General features: G+C 40.8%; 1 protein-coding gene across 3 annotated transcripts in view; it reads right to left on the bottom strand.

Moving 5' to 3' along the window:
- Window positions 1–27,424, bottom strand: part of PAX5 (paired box 5) — a 229,625-nt gene that overhangs the window by 162,127 nt on the left and 40,074 nt on the right. For all 3 annotated transcript variants that reach the window (XM_081176730.1, XM_081176732.1, XM_081176731.1), the window contains exons 4-5: window positions 26,340–26,404; window positions 18,635–18,763 (exon numbers count right to left, since the gene is read on the bottom strand). In XM_081176730.1, coding sequence (XP_081032856.1) covers window positions 18,635–18,763; window positions 26,340–26,404 — 194 coding nt within the window. The remainder of the gene's footprint in view (window positions 1–18,634; window positions 18,764–26,339; window positions 26,405–27,424) is intronic.

Below are 27,424 nucleotides of genomic sequence, written 5' to 3'. Positions count from 1 at the left end.
CACATCTGCTATGCGAAATTATTGTTCCGCTGTCCATGAATAAAAAGAACTACTGAAGCTCTCCTGACTCCTGCTGCTTCTTGCTACTAGAGAAGACCCATTGCAAGGTTTCCTCATACATTGCGTACCCTTCCCAAAAACACCGGATGCTACCCAGCCCTTAACAGCTGCTGAATATGAAGATGGGTTATTTTAGGGACTAGTTACAGAAGCAACAAGAAGCAAATAAGAAGAAGCAAAGGTTCAACAGGAAACAAACAAGTTTCACAACAGAGAGAGCTAAAAAAGTAGTTATGACTTCTGCCTTGCAAGCCCTTCTCGGGATTGTTATCATTCAGGGATTTTTTTCTACATTCTAATAAAGGCCAGTTCACACTAGAGACTGAGCTGAGGTCACTCAAAATAGTTTCATTTCCACTTAGGATGAATAATGTCTCTGCTTCCTTGGGGATTTCGCTGGTTTTTCTTTTATTTATTTGCCAGTTTCAATTCCCTTGGAACTTTATGTCTTTTAAGACTGGAAGCTACCTTTCCCAAAACAGTCGCATAAACATTTTTTTCCTGCACATAAGTTAACTATTACTATTATTTTTAACCAAAAGTTAACCGGTGAAGTTCACAGGGCCACGTGATATCAGTTTTGTTCCAGTTGCACTGTATCCCAATATGCAAGACTTTTCACAATGAACAGGGGGTTCCCATGCTGTAAATATTAAATATTTAGTCTGCCACTTTCTGTATTTTATATATTATTAAATATACAGCATGTCACTTCCTATATTTGCTTGTTTGTTTATGCTTTCGGTATTTTTAATAGAAAAGCAGTATTCAGATTTTAAATATATATATGATGTTCATGTCCAAAAAATGACACCACTCCTCTGGTTTGATTGCTTCCCTTTCCTATTTATTAAACAGAGGGAGAAGAAAGAGTAAAAGAGCACAGCCAGGAATAATTCTACACCTACCCTGCAGCAGAATTTTTAATGGCTTCTAAATGCATAATTGGTCATGTCGTAAGCTTCCTTTTTAAATGAGAATGTCAGCAGGCTGCGGCAAAATGTAATGTTCTGGGCTGCTCCACTCAAGCCTGGCAGCAGGTGTCACAATTCACCTCCTTATACTTGGCCCATTGAAAGCAGATTTTATCCAATTGACCTTCACTAAGAGGTCAACTGACCCATAATTACAAAACTGAAGTTGCTTGGCTGGAACTGTTTTACGGGCCTGCACCTGCAGATTTGAACCAGCCACTGAACACGCTGATCTCTTTCTCCTTTAATGTAACGCCTACTAGCACTGCATAGCTGAGCAGTAGACATATGATTAGATTTATTTTACAAGTCAAACTAAATCTATTGTCAGGTTTGGAATTTACTTATATGGACAGAACAGAGTGCACATAAATCTTACCTTTTTCTTGCTTTTCATCCCTTCACCCCTTAATACCACTACTGTAATTTGTTGCTTTTGTATAACAAATTAAAAATAAAAAGTCATTATTGGTCCAAAGAGGAATTGTATACAGTTGAGTCTCAAAGAAACAGAAATAGGTGTGGAAATGAACATAAAATATTTTTTCCTCAAAGTAATATTCACTTCTGACATAAAACAGAAAAATCCTATAAGCACAATAATTTCTGACATATTTCTTGAACTTTTCATAGGTGCACAGAAAATATATATTTTGGAACTAATGATAAAATAATGTGGGAAATTACAGCTGCTAAAATTCTACATAAAATCATGAGCGCTTTCTTGTATCTGAATCTGCTAATCCTAGTAAATTGGTCAGCCCATTGTTTAATCGAGTAGGTCTGTGGTTCACAGAGTTTGACCTCTTACTGTTGCTCAAGCCAAGCCTTGTTATGCTTCCCTAACTTTTCTCCAACTCAGGCCACTGAGACAGCAGCAACCTTTTTTCTCCAGTTTCAACCTACTGATTTTCATTCATATGTTTGTAGCCTCGAGACTAGAATATGATTAATACATTCTTCTGGGGGTTGTCCTTCAGGAATACTTCAGAACTATAGCTAATGCAGAACGCGGCTCTTCCTGACTGGTGGTGAGTCATCAGGAGCTCATTATAATGTGTTCCAGGGTTCACATAAGAATATGGCAATTACTTTGCTGTATGAGAGCAGGATTGTGTCCGTACTAGCCCTTTGTTCTTGAATGGCCATCCTCTGTTCACACATTGGGAATTCACCAAACATTGTTTTCAAATAATTGCATCTCAGTGTTTTCTATGTTTTTATGATTTGTGACTCTTTTCATTCTCTTCAGCTAATGAACAAAATTGCAACACCAGCCTCTCCAATGTGGATAGGCAAATTTGCTATTGAGGCTTTTCAGGTAAATTCTCATTTAAAGTGAAAGCTTCCTGTTTGCAGAATCAGTCCACTTTATTGCTTCCCAGTCAACGTGGCTGAGGGAATTAATGGACAATTTAGTCTTTTCATAAGTCTAAGAAATATTTTAAAGTACAGTGATTTAAATAATAATTTTGAATATATCCTAGATCAAGCCATTGAGAGCCAAGTTTAGAGATGGCTCTAAAGAGGTGTAAAAACTAGAAAGAAAAGCCCTACCAAAGTCTGTTCAGTCTGTTATCCAGGATTTCCCCATCATACTGTATACTCCACTTTCTATTTTAGTCTGTAATCTGCTTGGGGGCAGGGATCGACATTCGTCCATTCAGCCTCCCTGACACTACCATATAAAAATAGGTAAAAAGGTAAAGGTAAAGGACCCCTGGACAGTTACGCCCAGTCAAAGGCGACTATGGAGTGTGGTGCTCATCCTGCCTTCAGGTCGAGGGAGCCATCATTTGTCCACAGACAGCTTTCTGGGTAACGTGGCCAGCATGACTAAACCACTTCTGGCGCAACGGAACACCATGACAGAAACCACAGCAGCGCACGGAAACACTGTTTACCTTCCCGCCACAGCAGTACCTATTTATCTATTCAGTGGCGTAGCGTGGGGGGTGCAGGGGGGGCCGGCCGCACCGGACGCAACATCTGGGGGTTAGGGTTAGGGGGCGCAAATCCACGGGTTAGGGGGCGCAAATCCACAGGTTAGGGGGCGCAAATTACTTGCCTTGCCCCGGGTGCTGACAACCCACGCTACGCCACTGTATCTATTTGCACTGGCATGCTTTCAAACTGCTAGGTTAGCAGGAGCTGGGACAGAGTAATGGGAGCTCACCCTGTTGCACGGATTCGAACTGTCAACCTTCTGATCAGCAAGCCCCAGAGGCTCAGTGGTTTAGACCACAGTGCCACCTGCTTCCCTCTCATATAAAAAAGTAAGTAACATGTCAACGGTATATAATATAAGGCAGAACCATAACTAACTTACTAGAATAAGTTTGCATCCTAATAAAGTGGCATCCCCATCCACTCATTCTATCCTCTTATTAGTTTGGGGGTTGATGTGGAGAAAGTAAGCCAACAGAAGTACTTTGACATCATAACCAACAGAATGGATAAGAGTTTTCCATCATATGAAAGAGATAAGAAAATACCCCCGCTTTCTCTCCCACCTTTAAGCTTCCGTGGGGGTTTTTTAGTCGTTTTCGGATAATTTACATATTGTAGAGTTAAGCAACTAAATGCCAAGTACATGAAGAGTTTAACTAATTTAATGTATCCACATGGTGTGATTTGGATTGCTTACTGCAGGAAATGAACATATAAATATTTCTGAATGTTTAAGGAAGGAAAGTGTTTAGTGCTCTATTTTAAGTTGCCACTTTCTACGCCTGTGTAAAAAAAAAGCAGAACACATGTAATAAAATTAGAGTGTGTGTGTGTGTGTGTGTGTGTGTGTACATTTTAATATTTCCAGTAAAGAAACCCTCACTCACTACTATTTGCCTATAAGGCATAAACTAAGATGTTTTTTTCTTTCCGTTCCTCTTTTATTTGGGGAGCGGATGGGTATTAGATGGAAGGCATTAGCATTTAGCTGAGCATCCTGTGCATGTTTCTGTATGTGTGTGGGGGGGGAGGGGTTCTGCCTGGGGGAGGGGAAAGAAGGCTTCAATAGGTGGCCCTGAGAGGCCTAGCAGAAACCAACACTCCCAAAGATCAAAGTCACAGCCACAGAACAGAGCGGCAGCAGTGCTGCTTGCCACCCGGTCACTCTTTCAATGCGGGCAGCTATTCATCGGCAGATCATGCCTGTCATTGCTGTTTGCACCCTCCACCATCAGCACCACTGCCATTCCTTCCCAGAGAAGGAGGGGGGTAGAATTCATTATCCATTAATGAGCTCTTCACAGAACCTGATCCCCGTGGCAAACACGGTTCCATTCATAAAACCTCTCAGAGGCTAGCCAAAAGGGGACACAAAAGCAGCCATTTCACAGCCAGATAGCACACCATCTTGTTCTGGTTTGCCCCCAAATATACACACACAGCAGTTGTGAATGGAAGGGTAACAAACAGAAAAGAAGTGAAGGAGAGAAAGGCAACAGTGATGGAGTTATATCTGACAAACACACACACACACACATGCACTCAGCAGAGCTAGTTTCCCAGAGCTGTCAAATAAGCTGAAACTATTGTCACCCCAAAGAACTGGATTTATTGATGTAGGGCCAGAAATAGGGCATCAGATTAATTAAACAGTGTTTGTAAGATTGTTTAGAACTTATTAAGGATGAGAAAAAGCTGGTGGGGGTTAGCAGGAGAATCAAGCATTTGTCACTACTTATTTGGGGCTTTGTGGTTGGATATTCTTTCCATAGAGTGTTACAATAAAAAATATAAATACATGTTACAATAAAATACATAACGTTAGCACCAGCCACATCCAATTAGCTAGTGCCGTGTAATTAAGGCTGCAATCCTATGCTCACCTACCTGGGAGTAAGCCCCATGAGTTGTGAGCCAGGAATTGCCTGATTTGACTCCCACCTCTTATATTGTCAAACTTGCCTTTGAGAAACTGCCCTCAGCCTCAGTCACCGCCTGCAATCTATGATATGAGAATAATAATGTTGCCCTACTATGCAATGATATTGTTTCTGGGATAATACATGTAAAATACTTTGAGCACTTTTGAAAAGATTAGAAACAAGAAGAAGAAACCACAGCTAGAACTCTAAATTTTAAAATGCAGGCAGCTGAGTGAAAGTTCACATCAACACACTAATGTTTAAAACTTTTTAAACCAATGGTTGATTCTAATGTAGGTTCTACCGCATGTAGACATGACCACCTAATGTACAATAAGCATGGAAGCAACACACACAGTTCAGAAGGAAATCCTTCAAAGAACACCTAACCATTGAAGTACTGGTTCTCACTGTGGTACCCATTTTGGGCAACATGAGAATGGGCCTTTTCCGTGGGGGCTCCCCACTTGTGGAATGCTCTCCCCAGGAAGGCTTGCCTGGAACCTTACTTGCATATTTTTAGGCACCAAGCAAAAACGTTTCTCTTCTAGCACCAGTGTGGTGTAGTGGTTAAGAGTGCTGGACTCGTAATCTGGTGAACCGGGTTCGATTCCCCGCTCCTCCACATGCAGCTGCTGGGTGACCTTGGGCTAGTCACACTTCTCTGAAGTCTCTCGGCCCCACTCACCTCACAGAGTGTTTGTTGTGGGGAGGAAGGGAAAGGAGATTGTTAGCCACTTTGAGACTCTTTTGGGTAGTGATAAAGCAGGATATCAAATCCAAACTCTTCTCCCAGGCCTTTGCCTAATTAAACAGTCTATGACCTTTTAAACTGGGGGGATTGTGTAATAAATAATAATAATAATAATAATTTATACCCCGCCCATCTGGCTGGGTTTCCCCAGCTACTCTGGGCAGCTTACAGCACATATAAAAACATTGTAAAATATCAAACATTAAAAACCGCGCTGCCTTGTGTAGTTCTTTATCTCCTTGACATCTGATGGGACAGCGTTCAACAGGGAGGGTGCCACTAAAAGCCTTGGATGAAGGGTGGTACAGAAATTTAATAAATAAAATGCCCCCCAGCAGAACAGGATCTGGATTTGTCAGCGTATCTGCATTCTCAGCATCCCTATCTTCCCAACCTGATTGAGAAAGAAACAAACCCAGAGACCACTGCTTTTTTTCTAATATTTCTGATATTTCCCTGTGTATGTTGTGTAAGGAGTGGGTCAGATCCCAGCATAGGAAACGTGCTCACCTATGGAAAAGATTATTGGTGTTGGGTTACAATATAAAAATACATTCAGGAGAGACAAGCTCCCTGAAACAGTATTAAAAACTATTCCTCATGCATGTGGATGAGACATCAAAGAAGAAGAAGCCAATATCCATCACACCTTTTTTAAACATATAAGTGTTGCACTTGGTATTTCCCGGATCAAAATACTGCATTCTGCCTGAGTGCTCTTCATTTGATGTTTTGAGTGGACAGATTCCCTGGCTGACTTCTCAGGATATCTTTAAACCTGAACTAAAAAACTGGTTCAACTACATCTCAAATGCTCTGAAGATCAGGTCTCTTTCTGAGAGGTGGGGAGTTTAGGATCATCTTGAACAACAACATTTTAAAGTTTTATGAACATGCTTGTAGCAGCTAGAGATATTCTACAAAGTAAGGCCTTCACTGGTAGAGCATGAGATTCTTAATCTCAGATGGATCCAGTCCCATTTGGGCAAAATATTCCTGTATTGCATGGAGTTGAACTAGATGACCCTCATGGTCCCTACCAACTCTACCATTCTTTGATTCTATTATTCTATGATCAGGCCATGCCATATATCCATCCTTAACTGTGTAGTGGAGAGCAGAGGATCAAAATTATGTATAAACTGAATTTGCACAAATTTGCAATGTTAAGAATGTAAGAGAAAGTGCCCCCTCTCACATGTATTTACAGTAGTTAGGATACTGCAACACATCGCAAATTATGCTGAAATAGTTACATATCTATATTGCTTATAAAGACTAAGGCCTTCTCAAGACCAAAACTATTTTATATTTATCCTGTCAAAAATTGTGTTTTGTGCTGAAATTTAAGTTCTGTTACCAATATTTCAGCATTTTGCTCACACACCAAGTAATATATTCTGATAGTGTCCTCTTTTACTGCACGTGTGTGTGCACAGTAACTTAAAGTTGTTGGATCTGAAGTTTCAAATGTTTTTGCCTCCTTCTCTAGGGTCTCCATGTAAAATCTTAGGGGCAGGTGCCAGGCATTTTTTGATTGGGATGGTGAGAATATTTGCTTTTGGCTCCACTTCTGTGTCTATCAAGTTGCATTCCTGAATCAACAGGCTGTGCCACAGGCTCCAGCCACCAATCAGCTGGGCACCATCCATTATCTCCTAGGCTCCTTTCTCTGATTTATAGGGACTACAGCTCTAGAAACTTGGCAAATCTGTCTACACTTCATGTCTGTACTGCTCTCCTGCAGATGGTAGTAATCACATTGCAACATGAGGGATACAGTCTTTGTGCATCCTAAACTGAAGCTGGCATGAAATAGATGCTCTTATTTGCTATATTGTTCATTTGTCTAGAGTTACTGGGCTTCTGTTTAAGATAGTCAAAGGCAATACAGTAGTTCTTCAAAAGCTTGATCTGGCTAATCCAGCCACATTCCCACTGAGATGTTGTTGTTGTTTTGGTCATGTTATTACTATACAAATTGAATTTGTATTTTTTCCCCTCATGGCTGCCAATATTTTTAGATTGGGTACATTATCTTGCAAGGAGAGGATTGCTGCAAGAGTTTTATGTGCAAGCTAACAGGTAGCAAGATAATCCCCAGTGTTAATGTTCCTTCCTCCTTTTAATCTTTTGAAGCTGTTTGTGTACTGATGGCCAAACTGAAGAACGACCGTATTTTTCTGTCTATAAGACGCCCCCATGTATAAGACACCCCCTATTTGGGGGGACTCCAAATTAAGAAAACACCCCTCAGCACTACCCGTGTATAAGACAAGCCCCAATTTTAAACCTAATTTTTGGGTAAAAAAAACCTAGTCTTATACACGGAAAAATACAGTATTTCCTGCCTGCCTGCTGGTCTCTCAAACCAGTACAGGAGCTAAAGCAATGGTGTGAAGACTTATTGTACAGAGAGCAGAAGATTGCCAGCAGTTCAAGTCTTGTAAGAGGAATGCAGAACTCTGCAGTTCTAGGATCTTAGAATCTTGAGGGAAGAGGACAGTGTTAGAACCAGTATGGGGCATGTAGGACAAGGACTAGACAGACCCAGCTTCAAATCCCTATTCAGAGAAGGGGATGGAGAAAAAGGAGAGGTGGAATCTCAAAGATACCCAGGAACAAAAATTTAATAGCTCGACACATTTCATATACAGTATATTCTTCCTCAGAGACATTTAGATACAGCATGCTGTGCCCTCAGCTGTGTTTCTGTGTACCTTTGAGATGCCAGCTTTCCTTCTCTCTCCCCTCTCATATTGGTGCCATTCCTATTTTTTCCTTTTCAAATCCAGACGAAGATCATGAGGATAAAATGGAGGATAAGGCATCAAGAACCTCAGCAACACTGCTCTGAGTTCTTTGGAGAAAGGGTGAGATTAAATTGTGTGGAAGTTACTCATTTTATCTCACAACACCTTTGTGAGGTAGGTTAGGCTAAGGTCACCCAGATCAGTGGCGTAGCGTGGGGGGTGCAGGGGGGGCCGGCCGCACCGGGCGCAACATCTGGGGGTTAGGGTTAGGGGGCGCAAATCCACGGGTTAGGGGGCGCAAATTACTTGCCTTGCCCCGGGTGCTGACAACCCACGCTACGCCACTGACCCAGATTGTTTCCTGGCAACTGGGAATTGGAAACCAGGCCTCCTCATCCACCAGGTCCCAGTCCTGCATTCTAACCACTATATCATCCAGGCTTTCCAAATTATAATATTCCAGATATTTAATATTTGTCATTCTGCATCTTATACTCTGTTCCACTGGGCAGCCCCCAAATATAACATCCAGACACACTTGGAGGATGTTTGGAATAACGCAACCATCTACAGGCTCCTTCAGACAACCTGTTTAGCATTCATCCTGATTTGCTCACACAACATCAGAAAGTTAGACTATACCCACTCTTTAATGAGCATTCCTTCTGAGTTGTTTGCACGGTAGTTATTCAACAGTCAATGAGCGTTCATATTGATTTGCTTACCGGGGTTTTCATACATCTTCCTGTTAATTATTTGTTCACCCTAAACTTTTCAGAATATTTCCCCATCACTTTCCTAACAGCAAAAAGTATGTGTGTATTTCTAAGTGGTTTTGTTGCAGAATATTTTAATCCACTGCAAATTTCTGGTATGTGCTTGAATCAGTTCCACAAAAGTAGTGAGATACTTGAGGCACCCTACAAGTCTGCACTGGTGTGAAAGGCACAGACCATAGCAAATTCTACAGGGACAGAGGCTATACTCTTATAGCCGCCCAAAACAAGAATTTCAGATAATGGCAAGGTGGCAGCTCATGTGCCTCTTTGAAAAGAGACATAGGCTGTTTATCCAATAAGAAAATCATCCTCATCCTAGGAAGAGGTTGTGAAACAATCACAAAAGACTGTGTACAGTCCAGCTCAAAACCCAGATAACACTGCAGGCAAAGCTCAACAATATACACATTCCAATATATACATGGAATTCCAGTGTACACATGGAATTCTTGGCAACACAAAATATAAACACCCAAGAGCACATATCCATATACGCATATGCACACACAGCAAAAACTGCCCTGCAAAAAAAGAAAGGAATCAGAAGGCAAATAATAAAGTAAGAAAAATTACAAAGAAGCCCATACTTTATCCCCAGCATCTCTCTCTATAAAGAAGTTATTAAACAAATTTCAAGTGATATATTTAACATACCATGAACGCATAAACAAAATGTAAAATATGCAATTTCATGAACTATAATAAAGAAATTCCCATATCCTTCTCAACATTACAAATATTCTTTATACTAGCAAATCACCTAAGCAGCTTTCATTGGTTTGGAAAAGGGGTGGGTATTTCAATCCAGTTTTGATTTCTTCTTAGGTAATGGAGTGGTAGGTGTTCAGAAAATGCATGCATTTTGCACATTTATAGCACAGTGTGTTAAGCTGTATTGTCCTTCTTTTAATAGTGTATACCAGCAGGGGGCGGGGGGGGGAGTCACAGGAACTAGGAGAAATATTTGCAAAGATCAGTTTGTAAGTATAATTAGTCACTTGTTGTGCCTCTAAATGTTATATATGCAGACACAACTTGCATATATTAGATTGTTCACTGGCATTATTTGGCTATTCTTTGGCAAATAATAAGTGCAAAATACTGCCTTCAAATTATGCACTATCAATACTACTTCAGTGGTACCTCTGGTTACGAACTTAATTTGTTCCAGAGGTCCGTTCTGAAGCTGAAACCGTTCTTATCCTGAGGCGCACTTTCGCTAATGGGGCCTACCGCTGTGCACATGCCTCTGGCGCATGATTTCCATTTGCATCCTGGGGCAAAGTTCACAACCAGGAGCAGCTACTTCCGGGTTAGCAGAGTTTGTAACCTATGCAATTTCAGTGCAGTAAACAGCTATAGTCACATTTATTTAGGATTGCCATATTTCAAACAGTGAAAATCTGGACAGAAAAGCTGGGCTATTTTTGGCAAAATCGGGGGGGGGAATGCCAGTTTTGAACTATTTTTATGGGAAATTGGCAAAAACGGCACTGCTGACATGGGCTGCCATACATCTGGATTTTCCTGGACATTTTTACTGATTTCTTTCCAGTCACGATTGCAGACTGCATTATTCCTTATACGTGTAGGAAATTCCAGACGTATGGCAACCCTACAGTTATTTCTAATTATACCACTTAATGTAATAAAAATCTCTAAGCCGTTTATAGAAACAATAATAATACAACAATATTCAATAGCATTTCCTTAAAAGAGTCAAAGAACAGCCCCACTCATCCCCCTGGTTTCTCTGTATGCTGTGACTTTTACAGTCGGCCTCTATGGGGGGAAAGTAATTCTGTGGCACCTCTGCATTGCAGTCTCTGAAAAATTTCTTTTTGTAACTTGTGTAAATGTTACATCCAGATTTGTTTCTCAAATCCAAGAGTCATGGGGCACACCTTTTTGTTTAAATAAGTATCTGTTTGTGTATACTGTAGTAGCTTACACTCATTTCTCTCTTGTACTAGGACCTTGCTGAACAGAAGAAACATTCACAAAACCAAGTAAGAATAGAGATTAATTATATAACTTGTACAAATCTCAACAGACTAACACAGCCACCCATCGGAAATTTTGTTTTTTAGATGTTCGCATCTGAAACTATTTGTAAAGAAAATTATATATTTGGGAAAAGATATATAATTTACTTTCCAGAGAGCTTAAAATGTGAACATTTTAAAAACAAAATTTCAGATGGGTGGCAGTGTTGGTCTTTTGCATCAAAAAATAATAATAACAAAGAGCCTTGAAACACTAACTAAAAAGTCTTGCAGAAGTCAATCTAATTTTATCTTAGAATAAACTTTTATGTCCACCTCATCATATACATTTTTTTAAAAAAAAATAAATCAGGATATTCATTCCATAAAGCAGGGGCAACTGCTAAAACAGGGATGAGAAACCAATATTGGGATTGCAACTCCCCCCATCCCTGGCTATTAGTCATGGTGGTTTGGGCTGATGGAAGTTGCAGTCCAATGATATGGAGGTCCTGCAGGTTCCCAACCCTGACCTAAAGTCTCTAAAGAAGAGGAAAGTTCAGCCATGCTGATGGATTTCCAGAGCTACCAACATTCCTGCCAGCAGAGGGAGCAACAGCAGCACTTGAATGCAAATGAAAATCTTTTCATTAAAGAAGTCTCTTGTCCCTGTTTTCCAATAGGTGTGGCATAGGATCCGCCTTACCTTGAACAGATTACATTATGAACGTAAAAGGGGAAAAAAAGAAAAACCCCTCCTTCTCTGCCTTCTGGACCTTTTATTTCTTGTTGCAAAACAAAATAAGTCAAAATTAAAATGTATGTGACCAGTTGGGTGGCTTTGCCAACACCTTCGAAGCACAGAATGCCCTGCCAGTGGCGTAGCGTGGGTTGTCAGCACCCAGGGCAAGGCAAGTAATTTGCGCCCCTAACCTGTGGATTTGCACCCCCTAACCCCCAGATGTTGCACCCGGTGCTGCCGGGCCCCCCTACACCCCCCACGCTACGCCACTGTGCCCTGCTCAAGAAGACAAGATAAACAGATAAACCGGATAATCTATGGGACGGCACATTCTTTGGGGACTGAAAGTATTTCCTTCCCTGCTGCCTACAGGTGGCTTTCTCTGCAGCTTCATTGACTGGGCCACAATGAAACAGAAAATATATGTATGTAATGCATTGCACAAAAATACAGCCTTAGACACATGTATTTAATTCCAACTCAGACTGAATGTCTACACGCTCAAACACTGTGCAGAATGTTTTGTTTGATTATTGGCTCTAGTTTTCTTGGATGCATAAATCCCTTCTGATCCATATCTGCTCCCATGTCCTCTTTATTCCTCTCAGGTACACATTAGCAGCTTAAAATGCAACAAGGTTGTTTCCCACCATTGCATTACAAGTCATATCTCCACATTGCTGTACACACCAGAGAGGGAGCCAACATGTCTTTAGCTGATGCACATTGTCGTTTTTTGTTTCCTTGCCCCTGCAGACCACCACCACCACCCCCTGGAACACCTATATATGAAACTGTCATCTGTGCTTTCAGACTGAAGCTAATTAAACAGCAGTTTTTCTCACGAAAATACAGGAGAGCGCTACATCATGGGTAGCGTCATGTGTACATGAGATATAAGGGCTGTGGGTGGCGTGTGGTCTAAACCACTGAGCCTCTTGGGCTTGCCAATCAGAAGGTCGGCGGTTTGAATCCCCATGATGGAGTGAGCTCCTGTTGCTCTGTCCCAGCTCCTGCCAACCTAGCAGTTCGAAAGCATGCCAGTGAGAGTTTCTGTGCGCTCTGGTTTAGTCATGCTGGCCACATGACCCGGAAAGCTGTCTGTGGACAAACATTGGCTCCCTTGGCCTGAAAGCAAGATGAGCTCCACAACCCCACAGTCGCCTTTGACTGGACTTAACCATCCAGGGGTCCTTTACCTTTTTTTTTGTTACATGAGAGTACAACGTACCCAGAGTAAATAGCAGTGTGTACACAGCCTTAATCAACCACGTATCACAGGACTAAGGCTGAATATGAGATGTGGAAGACAAACAGGAGATGGCTATAACTATCATGCCTTGTTCGTGAGCTTCTCTGAGGCCTTTTGCAGGTCTGCTGATGCAAAAAGAACAATTGACAAGATAAAATTTGGCCCATCAAGGCCAAATGCTTTTACATCATATTGTCAGTGTTAGTACCACCAAGACTGCTGTATTCCTTATAACTGGATTCATGTATCTCAGAAAATGTTTGCATTCATGTATCTCAGGAAAATGTTTGCATTCATGTATCTCAGGAAAATGTTTGTATTCATGTATCTCAGGAAAATGTTTGTATATTAGTGGATCTATCATCTATCTATTTCTGGGAAGTACTGAAATGTTAACAAAATATCTTCTGCACACTAAAAACTTGCTTGCAATGTTTGACACAGGACTGTTGAGTGTTTTTTTCACATGATCAAAATCTGCATTCCACCAGTTTAATATTGAGATGCTATGGGACCTATTCCCTACAGTGGGTATTTATAAGAAGCATGTATTAAGCTAGCAACTTCTATGTGGGCAGGTGGCAACATGAATGAACTAGTCAAGTTATCTTCTAGTCATGTTAATAGGAACAGTACTTTAAGAGTACTATATGTTTGTTTGTTTAAAATATCTATATACTATCTTTCCTCGGAAGAGCTCACGGTAAAAACCATGAATAAAAATTTAAAAACATCAGTTATAAACTAACTCTAAAACAAGAACAGAAAAATAGCATTATACAGCAGAAATAATAATCACAGAAGGCATTCACCTGGTATCCTCTTAAAATTAGACTCATTTCCATTGTTCCCACTCTGAATACCTTGAAAACATAGCCATTTGTAACATTTAAAAAGCATTTATTTCTCTACTAATTTATAGCATATAATAAACCACAATTCATTTTCACATGGCCAGTTGTTATACCATATGACTTCCCCTGCAACTTTGAAACTATAAAATAAAATGACTACATTTTCTTCTGTAGCTTTTCTTTGCCAATATGCATTGTTAACTTGGGGGGGGCGGTTGCAGTGGAAAATTAGCAAAGTTTAAGTGAGTTAACATGTTCAAGAACACCACTGTGGCTAAAAGTATCTGCCTTTTAAGAAGGGGGAGGTGAAGAATTCATCTCTATTTAGCAACCATCTACTGTCTAGTTGCTGTCCATGTTCTGCTTCTTTTGTCAGTCTCCAGTAGTGTGTCCTTTAGTTATAAGTGAAAACAACCGATCCCCCACTAAGACACATCTGCTCTGAATTCATATTACAACAGGAGGGGAAAATGACACCTTCAGCTACATAAACCAATAAAGATTGTCTGATATAGTTTGCCCCTGTTGCTACCAGGCATGCAACCCACTGAGTTAAAGACTGGTGACATCTGCTAAAGAATGTCAATGGTGAGGTGAACAGAAAAAGGTAATGAATCATAGTGTGTCATGGATACAGTTTATGAGTTCTAAGGAAAGAGCCCGTTCTATACCACTAGCTAGCCCTGCTCACACAGCACCTGCAAGCGGAACATAATTACTGCCTAGTATTTCCCAACATATTTGAGCAGAGCTGTGAATATATCAACTATGCAAAAATGATATTTAAGGCTGAATGTTGCACTTTGGAAAAGTAAAAAAAATGTTAGCTTGGCCACCTTCTGTATATTATGCATTATACTGCTCCCTATAATTAAATAACCATATCCTCCTTCTTTTTTCCACCAAAATTATGATAGCATTCAAACTGGGAAATTCATTTTGGGGCAACTCTTTGGTCCGAATCTACAGCCATTTTTCAGTGTGGGCATTTTGCAGCACATGTCCTGAGTTCAATAGGTCTTGCTCCCAAATGTATTAATAGGAATGCATTTCCAAGTTTCTCTTTTTTAATTTGTTAGAGGAACCTAACAGAAGGAAAATGTTTTGTTGTTTTGGGATTCCACACACAAGAAAGATATTGCTGGGGTCAATATGTTTATCTTTCTATAACGAGTTGGTTCCCCTCCACTAATGTAAGGCTAAGGGATCCTGCTAAGCCCTCTATCAGCTGAATAGGGATTGGGCAATCTTCAATACCTAAGCAGCTCTGTCCCTACAAAACATAAACACACTGGCCAAAAACTGATCCTCAAAAATAAATGAGTAAAATACTACTTTGTAGTAGATGTAGCAGGTATGCACATGTACCCTAACCTACAATACAAAGGAAATATTAAACATCAGTGGATTAGTATATCTCATGGGTAGGCACAGGTGGCGCTGTGGTCTAAACCACAAAGCCTAGGGCTTGCCATTCAGAAGGTCGGCAGTTCGAATCCCTGCAATGGGGTGAGCTCCCGTTGCTCAGCCCCTGCTCCTGCCAACCTAGCAGTTCAAAAAAAGTCAAAGTGCAAGTAGATAAATAGGTACTGCTCCAGTGAGAAGGTAAACGGTGTTTCCATGCACTGCTCTGGTTTGCTAGAAGCGGCTTAGTCCTGCTGGCCACATGACCCGGAAGCTGTACGCTGGCTCCCTTGGCCAATAAAGTGAGGTGAGCGCCGCAACCCCAGAGTTGTCCATGACTGGACCTAACGGTCAGGGGTCCCTTTACCTTTAGCTTTATGGGTGGGCAGATTAAGGCCTGGGAGCCAGATCTGGCCCAATCTCCTTCTAAATCTAGCCCACGGATGGTCTGGGAATTAGCGTGTTTTTACATGAGTAGAATGTGTCCTTTTATTTAAAATGCATCTCTGGGTTATTTGTGGGGCATAGGAATTCATTCATTATTATTTTTCAAAATTTAGTCCTGGCCCCCCAAGGTCTGAGGGTTTGCTGAGAAGGTTTGATGACCCCTAGTATATCTGGAGGACTCCCCCCCCCCTACATTTGGTCACAGTTAATGCAGATTGTTATGCTTGTAGATGTTACAATAAATGTACGTTGACTAAGTGGTTTTATCTATTATCTGTTTATCAGCTATGGTGCCTGTTTTGTCTATAACTTATTTGTTATGGGTGAAACAAACTGAACAGTTAATGAGGCTATATGATTTTAATAAAGCATCATTTTTTCCTTATGCATTATATATTATTATGTGCTGTTGAGAATTGTTGCGTTGTGGTGGAGAGCACTGCTGTGGCCAAGGAAAACCTGGTTCAATTCTCACCTCAGTTGTAAATTCACTAAATATATTTATGTAGACCTTTAATATCTCCTCTATTCCTGCCTGCAAGGTAATACTGACCTAACTTATTGGATGATTGCAATAATTGCTGTCATGATGTGTGTAAAGTGCTTTGAACCTTCAATGAGCAGCAAATGCTTGCTAAGCATTAGTTCTATATCTGTGGAACTGTTAGATTAGGCCAAGTTCCATCAAAACAGATGGTGAGAACAGATTATAATTAAAATGATTTCCAACTCAGAAGTTTTGCACTCAATACTAGTTCACACATGCACATCCATAACTGGACTGCTCAGCAACTGGTGACTCACAGCTGAATTTGTGACTTACTTCAATTGAAAACCCTTTGGGGAGCAGTGATATGAACATGTTAGTTCTCTGGTGACTCATTGCACACATTTAAGCAAACCGCTTTATATGTTCATGAACTCCTGATGAGCATACAGTTGTAAACAACCCTGAACCTAAAACACTTCCTCTGCAGAAAGCGGAACTGGACTAGAGCAACATTGGGTGCACCCTGTTCACGTTGCAAGCAGGCTCCCCACGCCTTTCAGTGGAAGGGTCGAGTTTCATTTACATGCATCAGTGCTTTCACGTTTATTGAGAATTACTGGATCATCAATGTGACTATTTCTGGCAGCTGAAAAGCTTGTTTCCAAACCCTAGTTTTACTTGTATTATTATAATCATAGAATTCAGTTCACTGGCATCAGGGGCAGACATCTGTGGGCATCCTCAAAGATCACACCATAGGATGGGTGCTTATACAGATTGGGCAAGGTAATTAATTGCAATGATAGCAGGTGTGCCCTTTCAGGAAGAGGGGCCCAATGAATGCACTTTACATAAAAGCCCTCCAAAACTGGAGGCAGCACTGTCTGTTCACATGTGGGGGGGGGGGTTGTGTTCCAAAGCCAACATGAGTTGACTTTTCATCAGATTTGTGCACACTAAGTGCACACTAGAATTTTAAAAACTACATGATTATAGTACTAACTGCCTGTTAATTGGTAACTGATCAGTTTAATTTGAATGACATTGCACATTATCAGAACCTCACCATAGGTGGGGGGTTTTTTGAGATATTTAAGGATGTATAAACATAAGTTAAATAGACATAACTTCCACTCTTTTTTGAACAGAATATAATCTTTAATATTTTCCTTTCTTTTTTAAAAAAAAATCCCAGTTTTATTAGCATACGAACCAAAACATATTGCTTCATGAGCTGCTGAGAATTTTTGTTATGGGTAAGCTATGAAAATGTAAGAAAATAATAAACCAAAATGTGTTTTTAATTCATACCTCTATTGTTAAAAATTGGTCATACAAATTAATCAACCAAACTTCAGTTGATTAATCTACAAATCCAACCAATTACAGATTTCAGTCATAGCACAGACAGATCCAGCCTAGTAAATGGTTTTAATTCAAAATGCAACTGGGCACATTCTGAAAAGTCTTTAGAAAGTGACTTGAACCAGGAAATGCTGAATGAAGTTGATGCTAATGAACTTGTGCTGAACCATTCAAAAGCCTCATTCAACAAAAGCAAGTCTATTTAAACAAAAGGTTTATCTTGTGCCACCTCTATTTGCCACAATGCTTTCTGTACCCAGGCAGTTTTAAATTATTCAGAAATCTACAAAATAAAAAAGTCAGCATTAAAAACCATAATGTGAATCTACCCTCAGTCAAACTGATCATGCAAGAAGAGTCAGAGGCATTGCCCAGTTCTCATATTAAAATGATTATGCAACAGAAGGTGTTTTACCATGTTGTCAATTCATACAGTAATTGGTGTTGGAAAGCCGCAAGCCCCTATCATTTTAGTCAAGAGGAAATATGTCAGAATCTCATGCTTTTTCCTCCCACTTAGTTCTTAAGTAAAATTAAAATAGTCACATCACTAGACAAAAAGTTCACAACTGTGTCCTCCAAAATGGTATGGCAAAGGAGGCAGATTCCAAGCCTTTTCAAATCTCTGTTTTGTTGATAGTTTGGCTCCTAATTTCCAAATGGGTTATTTTGAAATTATAATTTTTACTGATATAGAAATTTATTAGCTCCTATCTGTGTGTGTGTGTGTGTGTGTGTGTTAATTCAAATTAACATACAAAGAAAATTGGTATCTCTAAGTGGGAAACAGGTTTGTAGCGAGAAGGAGATAATTAATTTTGCAGCTGAGATTGAGGATAAAATTTCACTCTTTCTATAAACTATTAAAAAAAGAATATGAAAGGAATATGTGTTTATTCTTACCTTCATCTCTTTTACGTTTGTTGCTTTCAGCACTGGGAGAGGTAATTCCCAGAATTCCACTAATGGAGTAGGAGGAGCCTGCTGAGTCTGTGCTTACTGAGGACACTTGTGTCACGGAACCTGTGGAAGCTGTAATTTAGAAACAAACCAATCAGTACACATATCCACACAAGAGAGGAAGCCATGCAAACAACTTTTCCATGATTGCCATCTTTGATAGTTGTGTTTCAATACCACTACCTACAACCAGGAGGCTGGGAGAGGGGGAACAGGGAAATTTGCAGCCTGGGTACCTTTCTTGAACATTTAAATTTCATTTTCTGCCATGTCTTACAGCCCAGCCCTATCTTATTAGCTTTTGTTGCTGACAGAAAGACCAGCTTTATACAGCAGCAAGCTAAATTAGCATCAGGTACCTATCAAGCATTGCAAAAATATTCTGCCCTGTCTATTCTCATATATACACAAAGTAGACCCACAACATACGTGCATTTAACTTTTGCGCATTCAGCTTCAAGGGCTTGGCAAATGATTTTTTAAAATAAAAATAAAAGGCGGGAGGGGTGGGCCTCTGGGGGAAAAGACTGGCAATTCCACCCACCATTCCACCCAATATATTTTGACTATAAGCGATTTTGACTTTATGCACTATCCCTGCAACATAACCCCTGCCTAAGTTGAGAGTCAGCTGTGTATACCATGGGAACAATGGTAGAGATCTGTGCCATTAACTTGTTCAGTTTCGGTTTCAGTTTCTGTTAATTGGTTCTCGTGGGAAACTTGCAGATTCTAGCTTCACCAATTAACTCAAGCTGGTGTCAATTTACTCTTGGCAGAAAGCCCAGGTCTGCTTGACCTAGAAACTACTCACTCTGATTGGTTAACGAGCAGCACTCAACTCTGTTATCTAGGGATTGCTAGCACAGTTTGATGTGAGGTGTGTTAGGAGTTAGAAGTGCTGTGTATGGTTATGAGAGAGAGAGAGAAAGAAAGAAAGGAGGGTTTATTTTGCTTTTATTTGTATGCAGAAACTCTGCTGGTTTTATTTTTCCTTTTAATAAATCCTGTAAATAGTTATTCTGAGTCTAGCTGACTAGTCATTACTGCCGCAACTAGCTTCTTCGCTGTGCAGGAAAACTCTGCTACGTTTGGGCTAAAGCCAATAGGGCTATGCCTGACACTCCAAAGTTCCATGAGGTTATGGGCATTGTGCTGCCAGCCTGAGTTGCGGTGGTGTCAGCATCAACGGCGTTGGTTCCAGTAGTTCCAGAAGTTGTTGTTCCTGGCTGGTTCCTGACCGTGGTGAGCTGGTGACGCAGCGGACACAAGGACAACAGCTGCAGCGTGTGAGTGCTGGGTGCTGTGGTTCCTGTTTTCTCTCTCGGTGGTCGTGAGTAGCTGGTTCCGGGTTCCAGGGACATCGCTCTCAAGATGACCTCACAACCAGTTCAGATGGCTTTTGAGCGTCTGAATGACTCCAATTACTTGCTGTGGTCGGAACGCATGCAGGCAGTGCTGCAGAGGGATCGTCTCTGGCAAGTGGTGAGTAAGTTTCCTGCGAAGCCTGATGATGAAGACCTCGATAAAGACCAAAGAGCAAGGGCCACAATTGTCTTGGGGCTGGAAGATTCCCAGTTGCCGTATGTGAGGGGAATCAAGACAGCTAGAGGTGTGTGGCAAGCACTTAAAGAACTCCATGTGCGTGAGACAGCGGTTTCCAAGCTGTTCATTCGCAAGGCATTGTACAAGGCAATGTTACAGCCTGGGGTTACAATGCAGGAACACCTACACAGTTTACAGTTAAAGTTTGCTGCGCTACAGGAAAGAGACTGTGCGTTAGACCAGCAGGAGAAGGTGGCTATTATTTTGAGTTCTCTCCCGGAAAGCTGGGATAATTTAGTTTTGTCTCTAGAAGGCATACAGGAGCATGATTTATCAGTCAGTTACGTTACTGGGCGTTTGATTGAAGAATGGCAGAAGAGGCAAGAAAGGTCGTTGGCTGCAGAGACTTCTACTGGCGGGCGGTTTGGAAGGAGTTCTCATGCCATGCCAGAGGTGAAGCAAAAGCAGCGTACTGGTGAGGAGTCAGCGTTTGCTGTTAGGCGTTGTTTCCGATGTGGGTCTTCAGCGCATCTAAAACGACAATGTCCGGAGTTGGTCAAGTCTCAGTGGCCGGTGCAGGAGCAGAGACGAGATCAGCAGCAGCAGCAGCGTAAAAGGAAATTCTTCAAACAAAAACAGTCGGCTCAGCTGGTGACCAGCGAGGTCAAGATTGCTGATGAGAAACAAGCGGTCTGGGTGGTCGATTCGGGAGCATCTCGCCACATCGTGAATTCAGATGAATTGTTTGTTTCCAAGAACTCAGCACAGCGCAGCCAGGTGGCTCTAGCAGACGGAAGTACTTCCGAAGTGATTTCGGGGGGTGCAGTTTTTGTTCCTTGTCTTCGTGAATGTCTGCAAAATGTACTTTGTGTGCCATCATTAAGGAGCAATCTGATGTCTGTAGATTGTTTGCTAAAAGCTGGGTTTAAAGTGTATTTTGAAGGAGACAGTTGCATTATTAAGAAGGCTGGTGAGATTTTAGGCACTGCTAAGTCAGAGGGAGGCTTGTTTTGGCTTAAAGCAGGATCTCAAGTTGCAGCAGTAGTCAGTAAATCTCAGCCTGCAGTGAATAACAAAGCTATACATGACAACTGTGTGCACTTATTGCATAGGAAAATGGGGCATGCTTGCTGGAAAAGTGTACTAAAAATGTCTGAATTGGCTGATGGGGGTAATTTAAAGAGTTGTAACAAGTACCTTGATTGTAATGTGTGTAAAAAGGTTAAAACCCACAGAGTCTCTTACCCCAGAAGTGACAGAGTTAGTGAGTCACCGCTACAGCTGGTTCACATGGACGTAATTGGTCCATTTGCTGTAAGCAGGGGTGGATCGCGTTTTTCACTAACAATTGTGGATGACGCCACGCGTTATTCTTGGGTTTTTCCCATGAAGAATAAGGGTGACGTGTTCACTAAGTTTAAAGGCTGGGTGGCATCTGTGGAAAGGTTTCTGTCCATTAAACTCAAAAGGATTCAGACGGACAGAGGTGGCGAATTTATGTCAAATGCCTTTAAAGATTGGTTACAAAAGCGTGGCATTGGGCATAGAAAAACGAACATTTTTTCCCCAGAGGAGAATGGCGTTGCAGAGCGAAAAAACAGATCTTTACAAGATATGATGTTTGCCATGCTTGATGATGCTGATTTGCCCATGTCTTATTGGGGGGAGAGCATGCTCACCGCGTGTTATCTCCAAAATAGGCTCTTCCATCAAACAATAGGTACAACCCCGTACTTTAAATTGTTTCAGAAAAAACCTAAAATTGACCATTTGCATGTGTTTGGATCAAAAGCCTGGGTATTAATTCCGAAGCAAATGAGGAAAAAGGGAGATCCTAAGACCAAACAGTTAGTGTTTGTGGGTTACCAGGAGCTGGGAAAAGGTTTCCGCTTTGCTGAAGGGACAAATGGCATTGTGATCTCCAGGAATGCCAGTTTTTGTGAACATAGTGGCTGGGAGAGACTACATGCCAATACTGAGGTTTGGTTTGAACCTTCCCAGGAGCTCCATGACTCTGAAAGTAGACACAGAGAATCAGAGTCTGAGGGGGAGGAAAGTTCAGATAAGAGCTCTCAAGAAAGTGGAGTTAGCCAAAGCCCAGTTGCTAAGCAACAAAAGAGAGGTCATAGTTCTGAGGAGGAAAGTGGGTCAGAAGAAAAATTTTCTCCCAGAAGATCTAAAAGACAAAACAAAGGAGTGCCTCCAGTGCGTTTTTCCCCAGATACTGCAAATGTGTTTAGTGTAAGTGCAGAACCCAAGAGTTTTCAGGAGGTGTTAAAGTTACCAAAAGAGGAGGCAGAGCGCTGGAAACAGGCAATGGAGGAAGAGATGTCCTCTCTGAATGAGCACAAGGTTTTTACACCAGTGGCAGCGCCTGAGGGGGCAAAGATTGTATGCTGCAGGTGGGTGTGCAAAAGACTTAGGCCCGGTTAGGACATATCTAGGGTTGGAAGTGTGCTGGGCCCAAGATGGCAGCTGCCTAATTAGTCAGCAGAACAAAGTTAAACAACTACTGACTACATACAGGATGCAGGATTGCAAAGGGGCAGCGGTGCCTATGGATCCAGGTTTCATAAAAACACTTCATATAGATGAGAGTCCTGAATTTGAACATCCTGATGTATATCACTCTGTAATTGGAAGTTTATTGTATATAGCACAGTGGTCCAGACCTGATATTAGCTATGCAGTAGGCATATTAAGTAGATTGGTCTCAAAACCCACACTAAATGCCTGGAAAGGGGTAAAACAAGTTCTGAGGTATCTCAAACAGACAATTGGCTATATGTTACAATTAAATTCTTCAGAGGATGAAATGTTGAGTTGCTACTGTGATAGTGACTGGGGAAATTTGCCAGATAGAAAATCTGTCACAGGACTAGTCATAATGGTCGGTGGAGCTTTAATCAGCTGGCGGTCACGCAAGCAAGACGTTGTAAGTGTGTCATCAACGGAATCAGAGTATGCCGCATTGAGTGAATTGTGCAACGAGGTGATTTATTTCAAGCATTTGATGGCAGATTTAAATGTAAATTGTGGAGAACCAGTACAAGTTTACATTGATAATCAAGCTTGTATAACCTTAAGTAAAACAGAGGGTTTCAAATCGCGTTCCAAACATATCTCTGTAAAATACCAAAATGTACGTTGCTGTGTACAAGACAATGTAATCACCTGTACTTATGTGTCAAGTGAAGAAAATGTAGCAGATGTGTTAACTAAACCATTGGCAAAGATAAAGAACAAGCGTATGTGCAAGGGTTTAGGTTTGCTGGAAAAATGATCTCCTACATAGGTGTATTTGGTGTTAATTGTTCAGCAGAATCTGTGAGGGGGTGTTCAGTTTCGGTTTCAGTTTCTGTTAATTGGTTCTCGTGGGAAACTTGCAGATTCTAGCTTCACCAATTAACTCAAGCTGGTGTCAATTTACTCTTGGCAGAAAGCCCAGGTCTGCTTGACCTAGAAACTACTCACTCTGATTGGTTAACGAGCAGCACTCAACTCTGTTATCTAGGGATTGCTAGCACAGTTTGATGTGAGGTGTGTTAGGAGTTAGAAGTGCTGTGTATGGTTATGAGAGAGAGAGAGAAAGAAAGAAAGGAGGGTTTATTTTGCTTTTATTTGTATGCAGAAACTCTGCTGGTTTTATTTTTCCTTTTAATAAATCCTGTAAATAGTTATTCTGAGTCTAGCTGACTAGTCATTACTGCCGCAACTAGCTTCTTCGCTGTGCAGGAAAACTCTGCTACGTTTGGGCTAAAGCCAATAGGGCTATGCCTGACACTCCAAAGTTCCATGATAACTAACCCATACCACAAGGTTAACCAGTGTGTTGCCCTCCAGATGTCTTGAACTACAACTCCCATCATTCTCAACCATTTGCCATGATGGGAGTTGTAGTCTAAGACATCTGGTGGTCACCAATGTTAGCTACCCTTGTCACAGGATATAGCACTTTTCTAAACTGCTCAAAATGCTTCATGTTTGTTTTATCAGTAACTGATACAACAACTCTGTACCATAGGCTAGTGTTATGTTACCCCCATGTTAAGATGAGAAGTAGCTGCCTAAGGGAATCCATTGATGCCATAGAGGTCATGGCTGAAATGAGATAAGAACTACAGATAAGTAGCTTACAGCTCATGTTCTTAAACATTATGCTATATCACTTCACAAAAGATTGCTGGTTGCATCTCCAAGGCATTCAGGTCAACATATATGGCGCAAGATGCATCAGTCTAAAAGTCTGTTATGATTATTTTGCCTGGACAAATAAACCCCTGGACAAGCAGAGATTTGAGCCTACATCTCCCACCATTTATGTCCAACGCAATAAAGCACCTGCCTGCAACCTGGTGCTCTCTGTGTGTTTTGGACTACAATTCCCATCAGGCATAGTCTTGCCAGCTGAGGCTGATGGGAATTATAGTCAAAAGCATCTGGGGGTTTGGAAAAAGCTGCTCTAAATTGACAGTAGATTGCATTCTTGCTAGGACCCCTGATACTAGGAAATCTATGATATGATAATCTGCAACTCTTTCAGCATTTGAGGACTTGAGTAAGACAAAGATAGCACTGGGGGCACTAGATCCTCTGAACCACTGCCTCAACACAGTGCATATGGTGCCCAGACCAAGAGCCAAAAGTATAATAATAGATTAAATAACTAACAATTTGCTGCCCTCTTATAGCATCCAAAATATGGCTCCTGAGATAGGCACCTCAGTATGCCAAATACTAAGGACAGCCCGGTCCAATACTTGAAGCTCTGTAGAGTTCACTGGGAATCCTGGATATGGTAGAACTGCTTCAATTGGACTTAAGATGCAGGGTATGTTCTGAGTGGTCTCTTTCATATTAAATTTTGTGGTTGGTAGACATTCTAGTTTGTGTATTTAGGAAACTGTGGTTTAGAGGCTTATTTAAACCATCACTCATATGTCTTATATATTCGTGCAATTCAGAAATACCGAAATGTACGCTGCAAGTTGTCTGAAATCTCCTATATGTTGAGAGAGTTACCACTTCATACATGAGATTCACTCCAGATTCTAAAATTGGACTCAGGATTTTTATTCCAGAGTAAATGGTTAGAGGATTGCTTGCCTGTAGTCCAGTCCATAATTTTTAATGAAGTATGTGGATTTAAACCAATTTAGTCCCTACTGAAATCACTGGGATTAACTGTCTTGAATCTAAGAACTTCATTTTAGCTGGATTGTGGATTAGGTTGCTAGTATTCTAAAATGCTGACAGCTCAGAAAATATGGAGATTTTTCAAGATAAAATTTAGTGAATTCAGTTCTAAAGGATTAGGCAGAGGAAAAATTTGAAAATCTGCAGTGAAGAGAAAAGAGGCGGTGAATATTAAGCCAAAGTGGTCCATGGAAGCATGCCTTACAACCCAGTTAAGCCGAAGTACTTTGACTTCACTCATTTGGTTCAACAGGACTACATAAACTTGAATATATTATAAAAGTAGTTTGAGTTAACAGGGCTTATTTTAAGCAAGGTTATGCTCATCTGTCAGAGACTCCACAAGAAAAAAAACACCCTAATATAAAGTCCATCACTCTTCAATGACTAGAGTTAGATGGTCTGCATGTGAATTAGGCAAAGAAGAAGAAGAAAACGCAGTAAAAAGTTTTCAAAGTTTTGCTACCTCTTCACTCAAAATTGCAAGTGCACAAAGAATTATGGAAGGGTTGGTTGATAGAAGAAAAAAACACATTCAAAACTACTTACTGACTAATGATGCAGAAAATGTTATGAATAACTATCCCTTTCTTGATTTATTACTTTAATTATCTGACATTCTATAGACCCCCATTAGTGGGATGATTTTTTTTTTTTTTTTGGTTTAGATTTCAATTTTCTGTCTCATGGTGAAAGCTATTTATCATAATAATCAGTAAAATTCAAAACCTTTTAGCAGTATTTATAAAATTCATTTACCATGTTCAGCCCTTGGAGAATGACAAAGAAGGTGCATTAGTACGTGTGCAGAAGTGTTCTGTGCAGAATTATCTGCCCATAAGAGTGATTAAAAGTTCTTTAGAATGAATTGCATTATATATTTTTAAGTATATTAAAAAAAAGTTACCTATGCTGTGACTGGAGGCTGGGACTTGCTGGTTGGGTGGTTGCTGTACCTTTGTCCGTATAATCCTGCATATAGACAAATGGCTACTTACTATTAGGTATACAACAATAGAGCAAAAAATAGCTATGCAGGTAAACAATAACTAAGCATGATGAGTGTCCAAGAAAATTATTCCTCTTCATTACTATTATATTTCCCAAATTGAAAACCAAAAGGATGCACTGAGCTGAGAACTGCCTAAATGTGTTATCAGCCATAGCTGAAAAGTTGGGAAATGCATGTCTGCTTAAATACATTCACAAAACTGGAATTGCCCACTTTCATGTGTGAATGTCATCATTCACAATGCTTGGACATTCACTGTAACTCATATATGTAATCACCCCATCAAGAGAGACTGAAAGAATCAGTGGGGTAGCGTGGGGGGTGCAGGGGGGACCGGCCGCACTGGGCGCAACATCTGGGGGTTAGGGTTAGGGGGCGCAAATCCACGGGTTAGGGGGCGCAAATTACTTGCCTTGCCCCGGGTGCTGACAACCCACGCTACGCCACTGGAAAGAATTGCAGCTGAGCAAATGGACCAAAGCCAAATATACAACATAAACAACACAGTGTCCAAAACGCAGGATCTAAGTACTTAAATTCCATTGACTTCCAATGGATATAAAATAACTGCAATAATAATAATTACACATACTATTGATCTCAATAATACCTTGTCTCATTAATTTCAACTGGAGTTAAGCATGACTAATTTATCCAGATTGGGGCAAAATGTGGACCCTGGTGCAGGTTTGTGGGTGATTGCTGCTTTTCCTCACAGCACCAAATATTCAGTGAGCAAAATCTGCACAGTTCTAAACCCTCGCAACAGGAAATGTCTCATTAACTACTGTAAATAATTCTGTGGTGTTTCCTCTCTGCTCATTCCTGTTGGCTGATCACAACAGACTTGTAGAAATGCCCTAAACATTAACATCACCATAAATTAAAGTTTTTGTGCCAACTTACTCATACATACATATCTAGAGTCATACCTACTTTCAGAATATTTGCTAACATATTTTAGGCAGCAAAATGTGTGT

Source organism: Podarcis bocagei, assembly GCF_964188305.1.
Source record: "Podarcis bocagei genome assembly, chromosome: 17".
Classification (NCBI taxonomy): Eukaryota; Metazoa; Chordata; class Lepidosauria; order Squamata; family Lacertidae; genus Podarcis; species Podarcis bocagei.
Note: the sequence above shows the minus strand (reverse complement) of the source record. Positions and strands in the feature narration are given on the sequence as shown.